At 42.1% G+C, this 12,389-nt stretch overlaps 1 protein-coding gene across 1 annotated transcript in view; it reads right to left on the bottom strand.

The window, feature by feature from the left end:
- The window catches only part of afg2a (AFG2 AAA ATPase homolog A), a 149,336-nt gene that overhangs the window by 98,219 nt on the left and 38,728 nt on the right, over positions 1-12,389 (bottom strand). The window contains exons 13-15 of the mRNA XM_061047682.1: positions 7,251-7,304; positions 6,872-6,951; positions 569-695 (exon numbers count right to left, since the gene is read on the bottom strand). Coding sequence (XP_060903665.1) covers positions 569-695; positions 6,872-6,951; positions 7,251-7,304 — 261 coding nt within the window. The remainder of the gene's footprint in view (positions 1-568; positions 696-6,871; positions 6,952-7,250; positions 7,305-12,389) is intronic.

The following is a 12,389-nucleotide window of genomic DNA, read 5'->3' as shown; positions in this document are numbered from 1 at the left end:
CTGCCATCACTTGAACTGTTTCATTTGCATGGCTTAATATAAGAGGGGTAAGGAAAGACTTGTTTGTCTAATCCAATTCAGGTACGTGAAAAAATCAAAAATCAAAGCAGCTGTTTCAATCCAACCTTTGCTTAGAAAATGTGAAGACAGGAACATAATAACATCCAACTTAGTCCAAAAGCATCAACTTCTCTACAGATGTTCTTTATAAAAACAGATCTGATCCATGGAGTCAGGTTTGTAATCAATCTGACAAAACCACCTCTGTGTATGCAATAGACCTCTTGTGTTTTGAGGTAACTCCCCCCGTACTTTCCAGCATGATAAACATTTATCTCTCTCTCCAATCCAAACTGCACAAAAGCATCAAAAGAGAGAGCGTCTCAGAAGACAGGCAGGAGCAGGCCACCTTTGACCTTATCAATCATGTACAACAAGAGGAAGGGAGGGGGCAGGAGGAGACAAGCAGGACAAACACACAACATCCCCTCAAACCCCTTATCAATCAGGGGGAACCAAAGAGGAGGAAGACAAGAGATGAAGACAAGAGAGCCGGGCGTCTGTTTACCTTATCGATCATGTCGGGCCGGTTGGTGGCGGCAAGCACGGTGACGTCCCGGAGCTGCTCGATGCCGTCCATCTCTGTCAGGAGCTGAGCCAGGACGCGGTCTCCTACGCCGCCCGAGCCTGAAGAGCTGAAGGAGGTGGATGAGAGCACAAGATAGATGAGTGGACGGGATCCAAAAGAGAGGGAAACAGAGATGGATGGGCAAAGGATGAATGTAAATAAGTCAGAAACCCATCTCTCCCCCTATCCCTTTCCAAGCCCGGAGCAGTCTAGGCCTGTGAAGACTGTTTCGTCATGAGCCGGGGATCCGGCCGAAGATTTCTGCCTTTTAATAAGACAGTTTTTTCTTACCACTGTAACTTTTGCTGCTTTGCTAAAGTGCTCATGATGGATGGTCTTTGTAACATAACAATGAGTAAGGTCTTTTACCTGCTCTTTGTAACATAACAATAAGTAAGATCTTTTACCTGCTTTTTGTAAAGTGTCTCGAGATAACACTTGTTATGAGTTGACGCTATACAAATAATAATTGATTGAAATTGATTGATTGATGAATGGAGGGAGGAATTGGGTGAGGACAGGCGGTACAAACTGAAGAAATGAACAAAACAAGCTAAAATATGAAAATGCCTGGATGATATAAATATTTAGCAGAAAGCAACTCCATGCTCTCAGGAGTTTAATCCAACACATACCCCCAAACGTCTCTCATTCATCACTAATAATTACTACATTACTTAAACGTGAACTCATCCAGCTGGTGGGATCCTTGCAGGGGACTTCTGAATAGTTTCACTGACACTCTGATAGCAGGTTCTTTCGTTAACACAATTTCTCTTAAAGGAAAAAGCCTTTGGCACAAAAACCTTGACTTTTCCTGCCAATGACATTTGGACTGAACTGCAACTCAAAACATCCCGCTCAAGTGAAGCAGCCCTCCTTTTATACAAAGTTAACAAATATGTCCCCTTGTTTGGGCTTGTTAATGTTTTGCCTCCGATCAGACAACCTCGGAAGTTTGGAAATACTGGAAATCCCACCCAGGTGTCCATTGACGAAAATCAGTGTTATTGCGCAACATAGAACCAGAGAGCTGAGAAGCTAATCCTTTGTCATTGGATCATCCCTTTGTCATTGGATCATCCCCATTTTTTTTGAATAACATGCTCACACATTTTGAACAACACATTATGAACTGAGGCTGTGCTGTTGGATTGCAATGCAGCAAGGCTTGAATAAAGCTTCACTATCAGAAAGTCCCCTGCTGGACTATTAGAACTCTGTACAATGTTAAGTTTACAAATTATCCCTGCACTCAAGTTCACTTCATTTGTCTGTCTACTCACCGTTATATTGAATACTTTCTGCTGATAACATGTCTACAGTCCTGCACTTTAACATATGTATCACTGATTGCACAGCTCTGGACAGCTACCTACTGTTCATTTACAACTCTGCTTTTTGCACATTTACATCTACCTCCAGCAAAGAATGTTGTATTTAAACTTTCATATTTAAGACTAGTAATGCTTAGTTAAATCCTGGTTGTATATATTCTCATTCTTAGTTTTGATATTTTTAGTGCTTATTTACTTTGTATTTAATATTATATTGTGTTTATTTGCTAATATTGTGTGTTGGATAACCTGCTGCTGTGACGCTACAATTTCCCAGTTTGGGATCAATAAAGTAATTCTATTCTATTCTGCAAGGCTGCACCATTTGTAAAAAAAAAAAAACAAGATTATTGCAGTTATTTTGAAACATGTAACACTTGTATAATGTTTCAAACTACATGATTATGCCATTATAATTTTTTTGCATCACAATTTTATTTTTGCTTTAAAAAGCCTTGATCATAGGAGAACTACAAGATCAGGTGGGAATAAAGAAAACAACATGCACACAACATGTAAATAAGTTGATGCAATATACGGATCTGACGTCTGTATATTGTTTTATTTTGAAATCGACTGGATGCTCTGCGCGTTTCCTCGTCTGGCTTCCTGTCCGGGGACGATTTTAATGTTCTGGGCTCTGTTGAAAAATCGACTTGGAGCATCAGAGCGCAGTGGAGCTGCTGCAGAGATTGACTCAACATCAAACTACAGTGTGATATCATGGTAATGCAGGAGCATGTCACCCAGTGCAACATCGTGGCTCATGTATGTGTTATTTTTAATCGTTTTTGAAGCACAGGGGAGCTTTATGGTTCAGAGAATCTGATAAATCAGGCCTTAAAATTCACCAGCAATTCTTAAAGCAGCACTCATTGACAGTAAGTCAAATAAACCATCGAATATTACTTAAAGAAAGTCATCAGTGTGTTAGTCACTGTATTACAAGGTGGTTATTTTCCACAACCCAGTGCAGACAGCAAGCCCTCAGCTCTGACACACACACACACACACACACACACACACACACACACACACACACACACACACACACACACACACACACACACACACACACACACACACACACACACACACACACACAGTCTCTGTTGACAGGGCCAGCGGAAGTGCCAGACGTCATTAGCAGAGAAAAAGAAGGCTGCAGACGAACACAAAGGAGAGCTCTGTCACTGAGATATGAAGGGAGTGAAAGAAAGAAAGAATGAGAGAGGAGGGAGAGAAAGTTTTTGGGGAGAAGGGAGATAGTGGGGGGGGGGGGGGGGGTAATAAAGAAGGAGAGAAGAGGATTATAGAGGGGGAGGACAGAGCGATGAATCGGAGAGAGAAAAGGGGGGAAAGAGAAAGAGAATATGATGTGAAAGAATACGAGAAGAAGAAGAAGAAGAATAAAGGTGATGAGAGAAAGTTGGATGAGAGAGAGAGTGAGTGTGAGACAAAAAGACGAGAGGATGTCACAGACAAAGAGAGGTGCTCTTGTTCAAGAGGGGGGAGACATTTTGAAATGGGATGAGGGTGAATTAAAAAAAGCCCCCTCTGTCATTTCTTGTCTTTGTTCACCTGCAGTTTATTTTCATTTCAGTCAGTCCTGAACATTTTCTTCTTCTTGTCTTTTTGCCCTGTCAATCCCCCGCCTGTATCTAACATTTATCTGTGTTTGCCCCCCCCCCCTTGCTCGCCTCTCTTCCTGTCTTCTTTCTGTCTTTTTCATTTCATTCCACCAGTTTGAACTCGTGGCAGGTAGGCTGACAGATTTACAGGTGCTTCTCATCTCCTGCCTCGAGAGGAAAAGAAAAACACACACACACACACACACACACACACACACACACACACACACACACACACACACACACACACACACACACACACACACACACACACACACACACACACACACACACACACACACACACACACACACACACACACACACACACACACAGAAAATACAGCAGAGACTGTCTGGTTGTGTCAACAATTCTTGAATTCTCTAAGCCACTTCATTGATTAAACATGGCAGGAAGTGAAGACCAATAAATAACCTTTATAGATCAGCGCTAAGTGCATTTTTTTTTAAAATGGCGAGTGGCCTCGAGGCACGGGTCCAGCCCAACGTCCAGCTGACAGACTCTCACGCTGTACTGCATTACGGGAGGGGGGGGGGGGGGGGGGGGGGGGGGGGGGGAAGCTGTCTGCAGAACCAGAGTACATTTGCAAAAGTGAACATCAAGATAAGGAAGGAGTGCAGCTCAATCATACTGCAGAAAAAAAAGAAAAAAAAAGCTGAGAGAACTTGTCAGTCCCACTGGAAGAAATAACTGATTGATGAAGACAAGCTGCAATAGAGTCGTATCCTGTTCTGGAAAGACGTCAAGGCAGCACTAAAAACATCAAAGAACAAAAAGCAGCCAACTGAAATATCTGGTTTATCTAGCTGGACTGTTTGGAAGTCTGAAACGGATGAATGTAGAAAGTGCGGATGACCATACGATTAAACGAAGGCACCTTGTCATTCCTATTTTTTTAAATTTTATAGGCCAAAAAAACTGGTGAAATGTTGTGTCTAAGCTAAGAGACTCTCCTCCTCTGTCGCCCCCCGGTGGTGGAATGAACTTCCAAACTCCATGTGATCTGCTGAGTCCCTCTGCACCTTTAAGAAAAAGCTAAAGACCCAGCTCTTTATGAATACCTACTAACTTAATGATGATGGTCTCCATATTATTGATGATGATGATGGTAGTGACGATGGTTTTTGTTTGATAACGACGACTTATAAGATGGTTTCTATACTGATTAGAGCTCTCAAGAACTGCCCTCAATGTTGTGATTTGCCTCTGGTCACTTCCTGTCAGCACCTGTGTGTCCAATCAGACTCAAAGCTGATCGTTTGCTCTTACTGACATTGTTCCCTTTTTTCTAGATCCTTGCTTGTGTTGTTCTTACTCTCTGTACGTCGCTTTGGATAAAAGTGTCTGCTAAGTGAATTGTAGAATTGTAGAATTTGGACCTTTTGTTAACTTGAAGTACAGCTCAACAGAATTACTCAATGCATATAGAAAAGAAGGAGGGAGAGACAAGGAGAGGAACCAAGGGAAGGAGTGGAGGAAACAAATGAGTTCAGGAGATGGTAAAAAAAAAAAAAAAAGTTAAATGGCCTTAAACCTGCATTCTATTTCATGGCCAGCAGGGGGCACCTATCCTGGGTGCAAAACATTTCTGATAGTAAGTACGGCTACCAGAAATGGACTCAACTACAAACTTGATTGACTACTTAAAAGCCGGGTTAGCTGTGGCTCAGTTGGTAGAGTCGGTCGTCTCCTAAAAGGAAGGTCAGGTTCCCTTTTTTCTAGATCCTTGCTTGTGTTGTACTTACTCTTTGGATAAAAGCGTCTGCTGAGTGAATTGTAGAATTGTAGAATTGTAAGCTGTAATGCAGCCGACCGCCACTAGTTGAGGGAGAAGCTCCACTTAAAGGGGCTTTGTCTCCCCGCCTTACATCCCCAGATGTAAAGTCACACAGTGGGCGGATCGCATTTTGAAAAAGCAGCACAGGTAAATTGGCATATCATCTTTTTATCAGAGCAGTGTGTAACCCTTCAGTGTCAGTGTGTTAGAAGCCCAGGAGGTCTCGTCCCGCAAAATGGAATGCAGCCTAAACAGCAAACTAGACCATCAATCGACTAAAACGTCAGGAGATTGTTGGATTTACATAAACCAGGCAGGGTCGGCCTATAGGTTAGGGAGCGGCGCCCGAAGAGATGGTCCCAAAGCCACCGAGAAGGAGAGGAAAGATCTCGTCAGCTCTGAAGTCGTTTTTTTTTTTTTTTTTTTTAAATGACAGGGTCAAAGCGGCGAGCCAACATTGGCAAGGAGAGTAGGTCGACTTGGTGAGGCTGTGACCATCGGTGCCATCTCACATCGGGCCAATTTGTGAGGATTTCCCGCCCTGGCAAGGTCTGAGGTTTCCTCATACGGCTCGGAAGAAAACCTGCCAACTCTGCAACTCCTCAAACCAAAGCTCGAGGCACATCGTCATGATCGGAACTTAAATATTTCTAATCATAAATTGTGATTTTTTTTTTTTAAATAAATGGAGGTTTTTAAAAAAACGGTCAAATGTGATGGAACAGAAATGTTCGTTCAACACATCCTGTTGAGATGTAGTTCTCAGTTTCCTGATCCACTTTGACAATAACAGATGCATTAGAATATGTTTCTTACAGCACTTGAAGCTCTCATAAAAAAAAGTTTGAGTTGGCCTCTCAGTGCTCCCTCCTACATTTAGTTTCATCGGCTGGTTTACCAGGAAGCACGCTGCATATTTGGCCTTCCCCATCTGCCATGGACGGGCACAATGAAGTGTTTGTGCGCCTCCGGTCTGTGTCCTCTGTCCGCCCCCCCCCTCCCCTCCCCTCCCCTCCGTCCTCTTTCCTTTAAGCCACAGATGTTCCCAGTGCCATCCCACCAAAACGCCTCCGGACAAGACTGTGTTCTGTGTGTGTCCGCCCCGGTAGAGGAAAAAGCCGCAAAAGAGCGGTCGCCATGGGAACCGATAGAGCAAGTCATGCAGAGACTTTTTTAGGATGTTTTTGCTCTATCCGTTCATAAGTGAATCTTTGTGAGACAGGGCGATGAGGACGGTAAAATTAAAGCAGACCGCAGCGATGACTGAGCATTTGTCACCGCCGCCGGGCGATGAATGACCGCAGTGTTGCTGGTGGTCAACATGAACAATCACTTGAGGAGCTCTGAGTCAGGAAGTGAACATTCATCAAATGAGCAGGAACTTATTTTTTGGTATCGATTTTTGTGGTCTCATTTGAGACATCTTTCCATAAAGTAAAAAAAAAAACATTAAACGCTAAAAATCCACACACTGTACCTTCCTCTTTCACTGGCGAGAGCGTCGATCTCATCAAAGAAGACGACGGACGGAGCGACGGCCCTCGCCTTCCGAAACACCTGCAAACAAGGAGTCGGGCAAAAACAGGAGACAGGAAAAACAAATGTTGAACAGGAGGAATGAATCATTGAGGGTGCACGCATACACAGGAAATACAGCACTCATTAATGTCTTAGTAACATTTAGGACCATCTGCTTCTTACATCAGCTGCTAAATATATCTACAGAGGCGACGCTTTATTTCGGAGGGGTAAACAGAATATAAGATTGCAGAACTTTATCACAACAACAATATCAACCGGCCATTTTTTTAACCTTTCATTGTAATAATCAGGAAATGGGGAATAAATGGACTTACCTCCCTCACAGCTCGTTCGGACTCTCCAACATACTTGCTCAGTAATTCTGGACCCTGGAAGAAGTCGAGGTCGACAAATGTACAAGTCAGGCCCGAGTAGTTTGAAACATTATAGGACAGGATAGGACCGTTTAAGACAATACTGCGTCATTTCAAGCAACTACATGCTACATGCTACATGCTACATGCTATATGAGCTGGCTTCATCAGGTCTCAGTTAATGTGGGTTTTTTATGTCTGAAAGTCAAATATCTGGAGATTTCAGAGGATTAGGAACATCTAGCTGAAGGAACAACACTTAAACTGTTAACTGTAATTAGAATTGAGTGTTTTTGAATTGAGTGGGGGAAAGCACACAGTGACACTTGGACTAAATCTTCCTTTTTTCCATTTTCCATCTGCACAGCTGTCCCAAGAGTCAGCCTCTAGTTGGACACTTTAATGATCACCTCACAATTATTTAAATTTAAATTGCACCTTTAATGTTTGCACTGACTGTTATTTAATGTCTGTTTTTTGATAATTTTCTTCTTTTTAAACATTGCTTAAGAAAATGTGATTCATCTAGGGGTATTCTTAAAATCTTTTTTTCGGGTTAATATATATGTATGGGGGGGGGGGTCGGTTTTGTGGTTAATTGTAACAAATGTTTCATGTCATATAAGTCTTTGTAACCTGCTACTGGATGCTTTGAATTTCCCTCGGGATCAATAAAGTATCTCTCTATCTATATGAATATGTTTTCTGATACCGTTTTGATCCTCACAATGTGGAAACATTTCTTGTTGTAGTTGTAAAAGTGGGTTCAAATCCAACCTCGTCCCCATCGCTGCATGTCTTATCCAATAAGGGCAAAAAATGCGCCCCAAAAAATATCTTTCAAAAGAGTATGGTTAATGTCCAGCTTTATTCTGTCTCTGTTGTTATTGACACCAGATATCTGAACACATTGAGTCACTGAAGAACTGATGAGTTCAATGTTTTTAAGTATTTATTTGGATCAAATTGTGAATTACCATGAAGTGTGTGAATTGATTTTTTACTTCTTTGTGTGTTTAAACGTCTATGTCATTATTTTAAATGTGTTTATAGTTGTTCTATTTTTTGTTTTGTTTTTTGCTGCAGGGTACCAATGGATAAAAGACCTCGGTCACATTGGGACCCATTTTTGCAATAGTAACCTTCAGTCTATAAATTATCCCTTACTTGGGAATTAAAATAGTATAGTGATTGAGCTTCGTCTTGTTTTATTAAGAATCAACTGCTGATGAGGGTGGGGGGGAAGGTTTGAATGTTTTGATTGATCCTGATGTTTTCACATATGCACTTTTAAAGTAAATGTATTATGTATTGAAATGTATTAAATGTATGTGCTCTAGGGGGGTGGGGGACGTAAAGGGGAAAACAGCTGTTATATATGATGTCATTTCTTTGTACATTTCTAAATAAAAAATTGATCACAAAAAAAATCAACTGCTGATGAAAAAGCAAAGCCGACCTTACAGATCTCTAGAGATAATGTAGAATTACAAGTGTTCAATCATGTCATCATCATCATCATTAATCATGATTAGATATTATATATACTTATATACATATTATTTATTCTGAAGTTTCACATGGTGTCTCTATTGAACATTCAGAGCGGAGAAGCAGCTGCTGCTCTGTGGCGTCTTTTTCAGATTAAAAAGAGGAACGAAGTGAAACAGCGATAACGCAGCGTGAGAATGACATGTGTGTGTGTGCGTGCGTGTGTGCGTGTGTGTGTGTGTGTGTGTGTGTGTGTGTGTGTGTGTGTGTGTGACATCTGTGTCTCAGCTGGCAAATATAGAAATGTACCCACTGTGTCAACACTACAGTGCCAGGTCTGCTACTACAGCCCTCTCCAGTAGTACTGCTACACATAAAGTGAGGATCAACAGTGTGAGCAACATGGACAAAAAAAAAAAAAGGTTTTGGGTTCAAACATGCAAAAAAAGGAAAACCTTTCTCAGGAGTTTTATAAATCTAGTGATTAATTGCCTCTCTTGTTTATCTCGCTGGTTCAGATTTTAATGCAACCACTTGCTGCTGAATCCACACTGAGCTGGCTACTTTAGTTTACTGGTTTAAAGGGGCAGTATGTAGATTCCACCACCAGGGGGCTCGCGATCAAAACAGTAACAAAAGATGACGTCAGGGCTGGGGGTGTACATGGACGAGGAACGAGGGCGATCAGCGTGGTGCAGGACATTTTGTCTTCATTTTCTTTCGCTTTTCTCGCTCAACAGAGCTCGTTAGCTTGTTTTACAAAGTCGAGATAGTGGTGCATTAATGATGTCCATACCCAGGACTGAAATGTTGTGCTTAGACTTTTGGTAACACGGGGGGGAAACTTTATAAGGCACGCCGCTGTTAAAGCATCGCTATTCCATTTCTCCACCTTCAAAATAAAAGCACTAGATGTTATACTGATTATATTGAACATGTGCAGTGTGGACAGCGAGTCTGTTTCTGCGCGATCATTTTAACAAACAATCGTTAATGTTGACCAATTTATTATAGCTTTGAAAATAATACTCGATATGTACAGATGAAGAAGCCCAGGTTAATGACCTCGTCAGTGATCTACGCTGTCCGAGTTCACTTCAAGTATTAAATGATTTCTGCTCAACAGAAACGGAAAAAAAGAGATCAATTACAACTAATTTGTGAATTCAGATACATATATATATTAACTTATAGTATAAGTCCTGGTGGGTTGCAGAGGAGAGAGGTTTAACTAAGACTCTCAAAGACAAACCTTTGGGTCCTACCTGATTACTGTAAAATATGTTTTCTTGTTTTCTGACAGAGGAGGAGACTTATCCATCATGTCAGGCATTTAAAGAGCCCATATTATGCCCTTTTTGGGGTTTGTATATTTAATCTATGTATCTACTTTTGTACGTTCACAATAGATAAAGTCTGAAAAAAAAGTGTCTGTTTTCATGTACTGCTCCTCCTTGCTCCCTCTACACTCTGAGTCCGTCAGATACACTCTGTTGAGCCCACACTGTTAGACCCCACGTGGGCCAAGTCTGATCTGATTGGTCTGCCGATCCGCTCTGTCGTTATTGGTCAGTTGCTCAGCACGGTTCTCGGAAATGTCCCGCCTCTTTTACCATATTGGGAATGCAGCCACTGGCTCCGTCCGAGGGGAGCATAAACATTAGCACCTTAGCACTACTGTGCTACCGCAGGCTACGGCATATCGTGGACGTGCTACAGAAGTTAACGGGCGTGCAACATGAGCTGCTGGGCTTGCCACAACAAGCCAATGGGCTTAGATCAGTGATCTCACACTGACAATGACGTCGGACTGACAAATTTTTATCGAGGGGGGCTAGAACCGAGCGTTACATGCGGCTAATGCTACAGCTAACAGGAGGACGTAGGTGAAACGGCATTTCCGCGGACTTTGAATTTTTGCACATAGATGTGCCTAAACATGCACAGGACACTTTGAAAACACACTAAAGAGCATATAAAACCAGAAAAAGTATAATATGGGACCTTTAAGTTAACAGGAAACATTTCCTAATTACACAAATACATATTACAATGTTCTTTGTTTTTATATCAAAGCTGCATTTTGCTTATTGAGCTAGCCAACTGTATGAACTAACTTCAAATACAGCCAAAAAGAAACCTCTGCCTAACACTTCCTGTCCTGTAAACACCATTACTTATATTATTCTGTCTGCTTCTACTAACTGAACCTTTAATACCCTCTCTCTCTCGTCTCCTTCAGTCCTTTCCTCCCTTGTCTCTCCCTCACTCACAAGCAGATAAACATCCACTCAGCCCTCACAAGAACTTCCTCCCCTGCAATCCACCCTTTCAACACCTCCGTGCTGACGGGGGGAGACGACACTTAACTCCCAGCCCTTTTTGTCTCCTGCAGTAAGTGTGGAGGGTTGACTCATTAATCCCAGGTTCCTCTCTCTCTGTGGCCGAGCCAAGAGCTGGACATGGTGAGTCTAAAACCATTGACAGTGAGGAGATACAAGCCTGTCTGTGTGTGTGTGTGTGTGTCTTTGTGTGTGTGTTTGTGTATGAATGACTCTGCGGATGTGAGTGTGTGTGTGTGTGTGTGTGTGTGTGTGTGTGTGTGTGTGTGTGTGTGTGTGTGTGTGAGTGGCTGCTGTGGGAGGAAACTGAAATTGACAAGATGATAATAGGGCTTTTTTTCGCGCAGAGGAAACAGGCTGAGCCTTAAAGTATCCACATTTAAATCTGGATACGTATCTATGTCAAAGCAACCGCTGCACTGGAAAAACCTGATACTGTTATTGCAGATGGTGTGGAGCGGCTTTCAGCAGGAGGGACAGGATGTTTTTTAAACCCGTCTTCACAAAGCACGCACTCTTTCTGATGACTTGAAGAACTTTTGCACAAGAATTCAAGAACAGGCCTTTTGATATCACCTTTGTGTTCAACACAAAACACAATCCAACAGCAGAGATGATGTCCCACAAACATCAGAGTGAAAGTGACAACAAAATATCCTCTGACTGCTCAAACTTGGGATGTACCTTTACATGTTTAGGGACAAATGCAGGGGCGTGTCCAGACTTTTTTGGACTAGGGTGGCCAAACTGGGACTCTGGCCTGTGCTGAGGGGGGGCCTGAAGTTTAGAGGTTTAGGTGCAGATACTATTATAAAGAGCATTTATTTACCCCTTCTGTAGGCACACATCAACTGTCAAAATCTTCTTAGCTTGACTCTTCAAGGACTCAAAACAATATGTATTAATGTTTAAACTCACAATTTAAAGGCTTTATATGCAATTTTTTTCATCCAGCAGATGTCGCCCTTCAGCACCAGCATGAAACCAAAACAACTCGCGCTGCATTGTTGTGTTAGCATGCTAATGCTAGCGATCTTTATTATGCTCGTATCTTCACACTGCATGTAAATTTACCTGAAATGAGCGTGATCTAGAAACACAGTTAAGCAGTGAGTACAGTATGTTATTCTTCTTTTCTCTAGTCCCTCAATTAAACAACTTTTATATGCGAGGGGAGGAGCCGGCTGTCCGGGCGATGTAAACAAAGTGAAGATAGGACTCTGAAAACTCTGAAAACATCACAGACAGTGGGACTCGGGTGTTACAC

This window comes from Labrus mixtus, chromosome 10, assembly GCF_963584025.1.
Source record: "Labrus mixtus chromosome 10, fLabMix1.1, whole genome shotgun sequence".
Lineage (NCBI taxonomy): Eukaryota > Metazoa > Chordata > Actinopteri > Labriformes > Labridae > Labrus > Labrus mixtus.
This window is presented reverse-complemented; position numbering and strand designations above follow the sequence as displayed.